This window comes from Pocillopora damicornis, chromosome 3 (genome assembly GCF_964200805.1).
Source record: "Pocillopora damicornis chromosome 3, jaPocDami1.2, whole genome shotgun sequence".
Taxonomy (NCBI): Eukaryota; Metazoa; Cnidaria; class Anthozoa; order Scleractinia; family Pocilloporidae; genus Pocillopora; species Pocillopora damicornis.
The window spans coordinates 14372997-14385837 of record NC_142672.1 but is presented as its reverse complement, the minus strand read 5'-3'; the positions used below and the strand labels follow the sequence as shown (position 1 = coordinate 14385837).

Sequence of the window (12841 nt, the reverse complement as noted above, 5' to 3'; positions counted from 1 at the left end):
AGCCTTAGGTATTTTATCAACATTTCCTAAAAATCATCGTTCATTATTATATGGCAAGGAAGTCCCGAGGTAGATTGCTGATTGCTCCTTAATTAGTCGGTATTTTGCCATTCGGAACGTTCCAAGGAAATGGTCATTAGTCTTGTATTTTTGTCTACGAAAACAGGCAAATTAAAACGGTGAAAACCATTTGCGTTTACCTTTTGTGTTTACCTTCACAAGTCAATGTGAAACACAATAAAACATTTTCAACGATGAGATAATTTTCCGAACTACCGTATTTTCCCGATTACCTATCTGTCCCTGACGTTAAACAAGTAGTCCGTGGTTCATTCAGTTCAAAATTGTGTCCACTAAAATTGGTTTTCATATCCAATCTCAGATAGGCATAAATGACCTTAATACATGTAGGAAGCTCAAGACTATGCATACCTAAGATAAAATGGTTAGGGAGCTTCAACGCTTCAACGGTACATCTAAAACGTCAAACTTACTTCAGTTTAGGATGGATATGTAAGAACCATTTCTTTCCTATTTTTTAGGATTAAGCGAGCTAACATGGAGCCAAACTTGACTACAAATGACACACAGTACGAAGTGTTGGTGTTGCAAGAGGGGCGGCCGTGCTTCATCTCTGAATTTCCACGCTCTGTCCAATCCCAATTTAGTTATTACTCTAGCTTGGTGCTTACTTTTGCCAAAACCATGTTAGGTTTGTGGTGTTTCCCGTCAAACGGGTTGGTCCTGGTCACAATTCTGAGGGGTGGACTTCGATTCCGCCCAGGGTTTCTGTATCTTTGCAGCTTGACGTTGACTGACGTTCTGTGGGGTGGGGTAGTAACACCGTTGTACATTAGATTCAGAATCGAGGAGCTGATCGCCGGTGAAGCGTGTTTCAATCGCAGTGATTGGGACTCGCCTGTCATGGTGGTTTCTTTCTTTTTATGCCTTTTTGCTATGGTGGGAAACCTTGGAGTCATGAGTGTGGATAGATACTTAGCCGTCATTAAACCATGGTGGTACAAAGCTGCAGATGCAGTACGCCGTTACTGCTTCTTTTGAGGTGTGGGTGACGTCCATTTTTTTAGTTGTTCTGAAGCAGGTCAAGTTGTTTCCTAGGAGGGCTGTTGAAACATTTGAAGGCGGATACATCATTTGCTTCTCCGCGATTGTAATTGCCATCCAGTTGTGTACTCTGGCTGCTCTCCGCAAGCATAACAATGCCGTTGCACAGAAAATGGAAGAAAGCGCTCGGGTGAATCCAAATTTAGCTTCTCAAGAAATCGAACGGCAGTTGACGGCGACTACTCATCACGTGGCTAGTCTTCTGGGGTTGTGCATCATCCCTATTGCCATTTTAGTGGGTTTATCAAACGTACTTCAAATGGGATTCATTCTATTTGTAGAACCCTTTTACTTTTCCAGTGGCAAGTCTTTGTTCGAGTATAAATCCTGTGCTGTACTACAAAGGAAATTCAGTCATTAGGGAGGGAATCAAAAAACTCGTTAATTGTCACAGCCTTAAGTGTTTTGATTCGCAGGAGGAGTAATAAGTAGACTTTGACATTCTTCTTTCAATTAATTGGTTTCGAATGTCTGAAACATTCGTTTGTTATTTCTTCGAACGTTTTCTAACTCAACTCGCTAAATATCCCGGCGTATTATAGGTTGAACTGTCGGATATGGAGTTCATACTCACTGAGCCTGATGTGAATGATTGTCTTTGTATAATTGCACAAAACTTTCGCGAGATTCTTTGGTAAACTCGTTTATGTTAAAACTAGACCCTATGAGCAGGGTAACTGGGATACCTGGATGGTACTGGATCCTTGGAATCAAGTGTAGTGATACTACGGATGTCGGACTAGTATACTGAAATAGTGAGCTCAAGTCTGGCCGAGGGCATACACCTATTTCAAAACATAGACATGCTATGCATGCATGAGTTATTTTTTGTAGGGTGGATTACTTGAAACATTGTAAGTGGTCTACATTCTTACAAAAGGAAAGAAGAGTATTAACGCGGAAAAGAACGAAAATGTCTAATCACCTCACACACAGGTATTTTGTGGTAGATTATGTGTGTTGTGCGAATAAATGTAACCAAAAATAAACTGTATTGGTGCCACGGATACCTGTTAGTACAAAATGTAGACTGCAGACTGCAGACCGGATACAAAATATATACTGCAGACTGCAGAGTGGGTACAAAATGCAGACTGAGCATCTGAAGAGTTTTTACGTCTGGTATGTAATAACATGTCATCTTACAGCTTACCCAGCGTCACGCAATCGCTTTTTCCGCGATCAGCCTTCACGATTATTTGCACTATTGTAGAAAATCGATCGTAATAAAATTTCAAGCCTTCATTATATTCTTCTTACTTTGCGCGCGATTTGGTTGGTATGATGTCTGTACAGATTTTACCAACGTAATAAAAGTAGATGACGTGAATAACAGTAATGGTAAAGCAAGCTTAAAACGGCAGAAATCGCCAGAAACTACAACGGATACACGGGGTATGAGTAAGTTTTACTGATTTTACGAGAAAAATGTTTATATTTCGAAATATATATCGTTGTAAATCGACCATTTTTCGTTCCCTATACGATTCCTTATAACGTGTTCAAATTTTCAACGGTTCCTCTCGTAACTTAACACCGAGTCACACAACGCGTGACGCGTTCATGAATTTATCGTTGGCTTTTTCTCGAGGCGTGAGCTTGGGCCGCCTGTGACAAGACAATTGCGAAAACAATACTTAACATAATAACATTATACACAAAAAACACAGGATTTTGGATCATGTATTTATTAAAAAAAGAATATCCATACAACTACAATGAAAACAAACATAAGATTCACCTTTCTGATCGTGAAATTAGTACCATTCGCATTGTTATCGTAGCTACGTTCCCTGGCATCAAGTGAATCCAACATGGCGTCTTTCTTCGCAAGCAGTTTGCATCCATTATAGTTTTGTTCTTCAGTTTCACGGTAGTAGTGTTGTTCAGTAGATTGCATAGAGTATATGCAGTTTGGTGTCAGATTTCAGATTTTGCTTTTTACAACAAGTGCACGTTTTTCAACTGAGACATTGGCATTGGCAAAAAAAAAGACGACAAAAAAACAAAGGCATTTTATGACTGGGCTACCACAGGTATCCCAGTAACTTTGTGTAAATAAAGAAGGCAGTGGGCATATATGTTACAAAATTTTTGATCGCTCGTATCGAGATAGGCAACCAGTTTCCATAATCACAAGGCATACAAGGCATACAAGGCATTCAGGGTTTCCATGGCTTTCAAGCGTTCGCGACTCAATCTGTTCCAATAACGTCTTTTAGTGTGGATTGGCCGCGAAGAATACGACTTGTGTATGTGTCTGTAAGTATTTTGAGCGTTTGCGCTATAATGCTCCAGGTGATCGTAATACAAACACGTTGGAGTACATAACGACTACCAAAAGAGTTTTATAAGCAAAAATCTCGTGATTCGTCATGTGACCCGGCCCTGTCCGTGCATGATAACGTCAATCATCATCAAGATAACACGCGTGATCAGCATGTGAACACCTCATTGGATCACAGTTAGTTGTCATGGTGTTGAGGGCCCAATGACCACTGGGTACTATTGCTCAATTTTTCCATTTTGTGGCGGAGGAAAAAAAAAGACGACAAAAAAACAAAGGCATTTTATGACTGGGCTACCACAGGTATCCCAGTAACTATGTGTAAATAACGAAGGCAGTGGGCATATATGTTACAAAATTTTTGATCGCTCGTATCGAGATAGGCAACCAGTTTCCATAATCAATCTAATCAGCAAAAAACTTCTTATCTTACTTTTGAAAAGTGTTCCACAAAACCTGCTGGATTTTGTGCTCTTCGGAATTGAATTTCTTCTATCGCGTTTATCACTTCCTCGGTAACTTTGACAAAATGCAAAGCGGCCATTTCATCGCCCCTACTATAATCACCTCGCGAGATATGACGCAAATCGCGACTAATCAGGGCGCGAGAATCTATTTAATCCACCGCATGGAACCCGGGAGTGATCGATTGAAATTAGAACATGCCCGACTCCTTAATGCTGCGTTCGTCTAAGCATGTACTTAAGTTTGCTTACATATATCTGCCTTAGCTTCTCATTGGCTCTTTGGTTTCTTGATTTGTTCTAAATGGCCGTTTAAACTATTTTGGTTTAAGTTTAACGACACTTTAACATACTGTACAGCTACCAAAAGTTACCATCAAATTAGACCTTTATTAGATATTAGCAAATGTAAAAACAATGTAATAAATTACCGTAAATAATGCTATCTAAATAAAGAAAACTTTCACTTCGACTTCAATATTTAACTTGACTTTCTTTCATGTAACATAACAAATACTAGCGACTAGTCATGTGACGTTCTTGGTTAATCCATTTCTTGAAAGAGTTTATCACCTGTTCAAAAACTGTTACATTTCAACGATAACACATTTTTTCTCAGTGTTTTGACTAATAGAATTTTAAGCAATCCACATCAGATGGCAAGGTTTCATTAGTATCGGACTCCGAACCACTGACAAGCATTTCAGGCAATAATACCAGTTTCCTTCCTTCTCTGCTATCCTCTGAGGTGTGATGGGAATTGTCTGGGTTCGTCGGCGCTGCTTGGAAGTTTGCATCACCCTCGGCTTCGTCCTCCTCCGATGACGACCATACTTCCCAACGATCAAAGTCAATGGAGACGTAAGGCAACTGAAAGAAATCAAACCAATAAAAAATAAGTCAATAAACGAACAAAAAGAAATAAGAGAAACTATGAGGGTCAATCCATGTTGACTAAGAACAAACTACATGTTCCACTGTATATGTTACCTTTTCTTTGCTCTTCAACAACCGCGTCCACACGGCATGGTTTCTTTTCTTGAGTAAAATTTGTACCTCCGAGCCCTTGACAATTACAGTACTTTGCTGCAATCATCCAACGAGAGAACATAATTAACAACACCGCAAATTGAAAACAGAGAGACTGTCAACGAAGAGACCTCAGACCTACCTCAGGATCAATCTCCTCTAATAGCTCCATGTCCAGTTCATAAACTACGTGTCTTAGCTGTGTACTAGTGAAAGAAAACATTAATCATATTACAACAAAAACATACAAAGACACAAACAAAATGCATTATCACAGAGTTACGAAGTGGGAAAACTTTGAGTTTGTTTATTAAAAAAAATTTCCCATTTGTCACCACCTCGTGTGGGGGCAGTGTGGGGGTCGAACCTCGTACGGGTTTCAAGAACCTTTTCCATAAACGGCGGCCGATGGTGTAACAAGCGGTTGCCCCCTAAGGAGAAACCCACACACGAGAACCTTCTAGTAAGCTACTGAAACACACGGCGATGAGAAGTCGTTTGAGCGGCAGTAGATCGCCTGTAATCGGCATTCGTTAAACCCTGCTCAGAACGTCGGAATTCGCGGTGGAATGCTCCACTCTTGCATTCAAAAATACTCGGAAGCATGCTTGGTCATTTACTAAGTTCGCATATGACAGGCGAACTGCATATTGCTGGGATCAACAAGTGTGCATGGTAAATTGGGATATGTGCGCGACATAACAATATTAGAATGTCCCCTGAAGATTCGAATATTACAGTAAAAAAACAACCTGTGAAAATGTAGTTTTGACCCAATTATAAAATTCTCTCTTCAAAGACGTTCCTTGTCTTTCGTGACTATTTGCTTAAGGTGGACTAATCGAAGAGTCATCTTCAAGGAAGATGATTTTGAATGAAGAAACTCAAATGCTGCCAAACTTACCTAAACTTGAGCCTGCTCGCAGTTATCTCGGTCTGCTGTCTCTCCACTCCACGCAGCTTCACACAAACTCGCACCAGTTCTCTCGTTTGTGACCACACTGTTTTCGGATGCACGCTGGAAAATATATAAATCATCATGGTTTTAAATAGGGGCAAGAAAATACTAATTTCAAATTGTTAAAAGGATTCTTACTTATGTATATTTAAGCGAGTTAAGAGCAGTTTTCCTACCCACGTGTGAGATGTTAGAACAATCAGAAGTTTTTCCCCTTCCCATACTCCAACATCGGTCAGGTTACCTTGTTTATCTGCCAATACCAAGTTATTTTCACGGGGTGGATGTGAACATTGCGATGGTCTAGACCTACAATTGGCGACAAAATTACTGACACATTGCCCTTTTCAAGACCCTCTTACTTCAATTTTGTCTCTTTTGCCCTTGTTAAGTTTACCTATTCGCCGCCCCCTCCCCCTCCCCTTCATAAAAATGTTGTGTCGTGATTCCATGAACCGTTAGCTTCATACAGGCAACATTGAATAGAGGAAGGGAGGTCTTGTCAGTAATTTCTAGCGTGATAAAAACAAGAGTGTTATTCTACACAAAGATAGGACTCTTCAAACATGATGTGACAACTGATTGTAGGAAACAGAAGTGTTACTCTACACATAAATTGGACTCTTCAAACATGATGTGACAACTGATTGTAGGATAAGGGCCGCCTTTTACAGACTGTGCGTCCTCCGCGACCGAAAACGAAACAGTTGACGCTGAACATAATATTAAAACAAAATTCAGTATGTCCTAAAACATCACACACAATACATTTAATAAGCCTCCGGGGTGTATTACTCCTCCAGGTTTCCACTCACGCCTAAATGCAAGCGCATGCAATTTGTATTTATTTGTTCATTAAACCTACCAATATCTCAAAGGGAAACTGGTACATGCTTGAAATTGTAAAAAAAATTTGGAACTGACACGCTACCCAACCCAAGTTAAGAACATTACTGCGGTATAACCATGGCTACAGCATTGATATTTTGATTGATTGCCAGTGGTGTTTTAATGTTACAGTTTTTTCCCAGGGGATGGGAAGGGGGGAGCGGTGCTCACTAAAGAGGGGGGGAAGCTTCAGAAAGTCGGTAACTGGAGACCCCAGCCCAAACATGGATTCTTCAATCCCGACGTCCAAAGCTTTGTTCTCATTCAAAAACAGTCTTCATACAATTGCAATTTTTAAAACCAGCTCACCTAAATGGGTCTAAATCATTCTCTTCTGCACGAGGCCCAACGTGATTTCTAACGCTTACAGTAGACCTAGCTGCAGCAAATCCTTGCGTCTCCGACCGAGAGAAATTTTCCCTCGGGGAAAGGTTCTCAGAAGTATTTGGGGCTGGTGTGATCATCGCAGACGGAATCCTCTCATTTTTCTCGTCACTGTCCTCCCCACCCAGAGGGGGTAAGTCATCGTCATCTTCGCTGTCAATATCACCATTCTGCACCAGACCATTGACTGATCTCGTCTCAGGTTCTTGCTTTACGATTATGCCCGAAGCGATCGCACATTCTTCGGTTCTATCGTCAGGTGCTGTAGCGGTTGAGCTTGTTGTATGGATGTTTCCAGCTGCTGAGCCAAGAAGACGCTGCAGTAGATCGCCACACACACGGCGAGGAATGATACCTAAACTCTGCTGCTCATTTGTCATTAAACTAAAAAGAAAAGACGGAAAATTGTTGAAAAGTACATTGTCAAGAACGTGGAGCAAGGAAGAAGCTGAGTCCCCCCCGTGAGAACACTGCGTTACAAACCTTCGAAGTGTACCCATCATCCCCAGTCTGACCATAACATCCTTATTGTGTTGATTACTACTCGCCAGAGTTTTAAGCGTCAGGGCACCTTGCTTTATGATCTGGTAAGAAAAAAGTTTACAATGACCTTTTGTTCAGAGGGAGAGCTGTTAACTTTGCGTAATTGGCTTAAAACTGCTGAGAGTGGTCTAACACTGCCGAGGCGAAGTTTATATGAAAACTATGAGCTCCGAGAATACAGAAAGGACATATACGCAGACAAATTTATCTGAGAAAATTTTCAATTTTGACCAAAGCCAACATGTCTGCATAGCAGTACTCATTTTAATGTTTGGTCCCTCTGCCCATATTTATGATCTCACCTGCTGTGAGGTTGATTCTTGCAGCTTTTTGCAAATGTTCTCAAGTCCTCCATATTGTCGAATGAAATTGCGATTCCTAAATAAGACAACAAAAACAAATAGATAAAAAATAAACAATGACGATGGCATTGAGAAAAATAAGAAATAAATAGAGCATCTGGCATCATTGAACCTTAGCATTGCGTTCCATATTCACGATTGAAAATTAAGCGCATTTCGATAGACATAAATGGTCAGAGAGAACAATGGTAAACACCTACCACGAAATGCAAACGATGAATCAATGTAAAAGCAACCTAACTAACTGAAAAGCGGGAAAACGCGGGTGACAAGCTCTCGACTCGTTTTCCTTTGCATCTGATTGGCTGACGTTGGCGCGAGATTTCACGACCAATTATACTACAAAGGGGAGTTTGAACCAATCTAACCCTGTATTACTATCAGCAATCAATTAAGACTGAGTTATCAAACAATAAAACAAGGAAAAAAGGATCGACTTACTTATTGTCGATAGCTAGGTTTCCTAGCGCCCACATTGTGCGCTCTAGAACATTTTCGCTGTAAGTCAGTGAGACCAATTCACACATTGTTTTCAGGCCACCACAATCCCGCACGACTTGACAGTTTCTGTGGAAACGCAAAATATCTGACCATCATTGACAATCACTGTGGAACAAATAACAACCATTAAAGTTATCTCTTAGATGAGGCACGTATTGCGCATGTCATTTTGCTGTGCGTGTATTTGAAATTTGAAAAATTCGTTGTCAATTTGTGTCACGATTACTTTGAATTCAAAAGACCTAGATGTGTGAAATCTTCACAACCTATATGGCGGAAAACATTCTCAGAAAAGTAAGAAGATACGTTGCAAGGACCGCATAAAAAGACAATCGATAGCGTAATCTCTCCCCCCCACCCATTAAATTATTTATCGCGCAGAATGCCTATTGTTCTCGAGACATTTAATTGCTGTGGCGAAAAATTATCGATCTGTAATATTTGCAGCAAAGCTTCTAAAAGTTGGTCTTCCTGGATCGCTTGTTTTGGCCCTTTCTTCTCTTATTTTGGTCTATCAAGGTGCGTTTGCATTCAAAATTTCCCGCTTTAGTGCTCATGAATAACTAATAATGTTCAGGCATTCTGTACAATGAGCTATCAAAAAAGGCAAGGACACACCAACATCATAAGGACTGGTATCTTTCATTCATCAACTTAAATCAATGGTTGGAAAACTTTTTTACCTGGTGTTGTCATCTACAAGAGATCCAATAGCCCACGTCACTCTCTCCAAGACCTGCCAGGAAAATGGCAGCACGTATTCTCAAAATCCAGGTTATTTACGAGCCTTTCCAATTCCTTTCCCCAACCCATATTACAAACCATTTTGCTCTTTCCTTTATCAATTCGTTTTGGAGAACAATTCCTGCTATCCTTTTTCTGACTCCTTTCCAAAGTAACACTCCCAAAATAATCATAACAGGTAAAGGAAAAAAACGCTAAATATTTCCGCCATGTCCCATGAAATGCCAAAGAGTGACATAAACTTGAAATCGAAGTCTCATAGCATCATGTTCGGGGGGGAGGTCAGGAGTTTTGAATCCCCAGTCTGCCCGCTCCAATCTCTTTAAGAAGCAAAATAACACGACATACATGTAACGTTTTTATTTCACTGGGCGTGAGCGGGCAGAATTGAAAACAAATCCTATCATACGACTGGTTTCGTGACCGGTGATCATTTTTCACTCCACACCACCCAAATCGTGTGAATGCTCCTTAAACAACGTAAGCGCAAACAAAAGTAGAGCACTGCTCGCGAGGAGCCAAAAGAAAGCAAACTAACTTTGTCATCCATGGTGGTTCTTAAAAGTTCACAAAAAGCCTGGAGCCCTCCTCGAGTTCTTGCCTCATTTTGATTTCTGTCGAAGGATAGAAGGAGAAGTTTCAAAACGTCAATTGAAATAAGTAAAACACTTAAAAAAAAAAAACCGCATAATTCCGGAAACTATCCGACAGCATTCTTATATATGAAAATAAACAATAAATTTACCTTTCTGTGGTTGCCAGGTTCTTCAAAGCCCAAGCTATGCTATCTTGGATAATGCTGTCTTTCGTCTTGACAGGACAGATTAAAACAGAGAACGAAGAAAAACGACATGTTGGAATCTCACAACAAACAGGACTAAATCAAATCTCTTTACTGTCTGCTATACATTTCCCATGATTCAAGTTCTAAGGGTTTGGTTTTAAATCAAACAACGTTCCACATATCATATCTTTCTTTTCCTTCGTCACCTATTTGCTAGAAGATATATTGACGCCGGAAAGAGAAACCTTCTTTTGGTCACAAGCTAATAAATTCTCGAGATAGTACCATCTAATTAAGAGAGCTGTGTTTGCTTGCTTACATAGTCTGCCTTGGTCGGATTGTCAACGTTATGATGCGGAACGTCTTAAAGTAAAGCGTAATAAAACTTTTCTACCGAGCCAGATAGTTTTCATTCCTTTCTTTTTTTTCTTAACAAAGCTTCAAGATGGTGGCGTTTTCACGTTTTTGTCATAAACAAGAAGAAAATTGAGTTCAGTCCGCTGCAACCGGAGTTACCGTTCCTGCAATTGTGCAAATGTTAACTGGTAACTAACCACAATAGAGGGTGATACACACTTCGAGTAAGATAACTGAACAACTTTGGAATCTTAGCTCACTGGGAAGTGATTTAACTAGCTGCAAACCCGTGATCGTACCTTTCCTAGCAAATAGCACATTGTTTGAAGTCCACCTTGGCTTGTTACTTCGTCGCAGTTACTAAAAATGAACGGCACCTCGAAAAAGTTGATACTACTAAGATGAAAGACACTTCGTATATTTCATTGGATCGAAATCACGATCGAACCCAACTACGTGCGTAAGAAGAACTCACCTTGCGTTATCAAATGAAAGAGATGCAAGACTTGCAAGAATATGCTGAAGAACCAATGGATCTCTGCTTAGACTCAGCAGGCGACAAAGCGCCTGAACACCGCCACAATCCCTTATGTCATCCTTTGATCTAAAGATATTATAAAACGAATGTTCAAAGGTTCTCTCCTTCTCTTTCTCTTTCTTCTTCTCCTCCTGGACTCCATCCTTGCCTCCCTCTCTACCCATTGCTCAATACCTTCCTCCCCTTCTCCATAAAACACACCGCGGCATTCTTCCCTAACAAAACATTCCTGATTACCTTTCTCGTTCCCTTCTTCATCTCTCCCTTACTTCCTTTTTTCTTCCATCGCTCCTTTCCAAACTCCGCTTCCTTCCCCTCCTACCTTACTTCGCATTCTTATCCTCCTTCATATCATCCATCCATCCCTTCATTCCACACTCTCCGTCTTCACTTCCCACTTCCTTCCTCTGGTTCTTAATTCCTCCATCCCTCAATCCATACTTACATTCCCTCACTTTCTCTCCCTTTCTTCTTCACTCCTCCCCTCCCCTCCCCTTCCTTGTCCATCACCACTACCCCCCCCATTACTCCTAGGTCATTCACAGTTATTCCCGTCAGACTTTCTTTTCTTCCTTGCGACCTTCCAACGTTGCTCATTCTTCCTTGCCTTACGACTGCCTTCCGACTCTCTTCCGACTGCCTTCCGACTGCCTTCCTTAACTTCCCCCTTTCTAAGGTTTGTTTTTCCACCTATTCCGCCTATCATACCTAACTCAAAGTTTGAATAAACCCACTTACTTCTCGTTATTCAGGACAATGCTCTGCACTTCCTTCACAATTTCTGCTTTCTTTACTAGATCCTGAAAGAAAATTAAGTTGACACATTGGTTAAAGAACATATTTGTCTACAATTATACAATTCCGAACACAACTGTAAAAAACATAGTCTTCCATATTACACCTCAAGCCTTCCTACCACAATTTTCTGATGTAGTGGGCAATATATCGCACGTGCGACTCTGGGTAAAATGGCAAATCTAACAATGTAATACATAAATACATTGGAAAAAGAATACACATTTTCAAACGGCGTAAATTCACATCGCTCGTCGATTCGTTGTTTTCAAGGTCGCAGTTTTAGTCCTTCAGAACAAAAGACCACCGTACAGCTAAAAATCAAAATCCACCCTGTTATCGGCTTGCATGTGCGCGTATTCGCAAGGAGTTCTGGGTGATGTTATGCGCAGAACAGGATGTGTGGTGCTTTAAAATGGATACATGCATTGAAAACAAATTTCAAGAGCTCCCAGTTATCACCTGCATATAAACTGCGCCTTCCGAAAAGTCATTCAACATCCGGCACAGAAGAACAACCTTTTTTCTCTGTTCCCAATTTCCCCAAACAAGAACATTTGCTGTCACAAAAAATAAAAGTTGAACACTTCTTTGGGGAAGTTGCGAGTGACAACGCCGCTCATGAAGGCACAAAAGCAGTGCTTATATTTTCCAGTTTCCAAGACAAAGTCAACGTTTTCGCATAAAAAGACAAGAACATATATTTATTACGCGTGGTGAAGAACTTGCAATTAAGAGACAGAAGAACTCCTGGTACTTCATGAGTCACTCGAAAATTGGAAAATTTGTATTTAATATTTCCAGTCTAAGAGTTCGGTCCCAGTAAGTTTTCTAACTGTAAGACAAAACAAAAACCTTTTTGAAATAAATTCTATTCTTATTCGATGCAATAGTTTAAATTAGATGCAGACCCTAAAAAGGCTCCCTCCAGGTTTTTAATTGTATTTGCTGTTTGTAGACACTGCCATTGAATCAAATTAATTAAAGAGCTTTCGTTTTCGTCTTGTAATTCCTCACTTCGACACTTTTCCATAAACTGACCAGAAAACTACGATTGAATTAAACTGATCGATTTCGCGCGC

The 12841-nt window shown here is 40.4% G+C and overlaps 1 protein-coding gene and 1 pseudogene across 1 annotated transcript; one reads left to right on the top strand and one right to left on the bottom strand.

Moving 5' to 3' along the window:
• Positions 1-558: 558 nt before the first annotated feature.
• On the top strand, positions 559-1550 carry LOC149048393 (uncharacterized; annotated as a pseudogene).
• Positions 1551-4503: 2953 nt separating this feature from the next.
• LOC149048392 (uncharacterized) lies at positions 4504-11894 on the bottom strand. The gene is made up of 14 exons (XM_089199463.1): positions 11703-11894; positions 10902-11030; positions 10726-10786; positions 10031-10095; positions 9824-9899; positions 9225-9277; positions 8482-8607; positions 7981-8056; positions 7619-7719; positions 7061-7519; positions 5810-5923; positions 5048-5111; positions 4867-4962; positions 4504-4746 (listed from the first exon to the last, which is right to left on the bottom strand). Exons 1-14 carry the CDS (start codon positions 11801-11803, stop codon positions 4504-4506), a joined length of 1764 nt encoding a protein of 587 aa, XP_089055589.1. The 5' UTR covers positions 11804-11894.
• Positions 11895-12841: the final 947 nt, after the last annotated feature.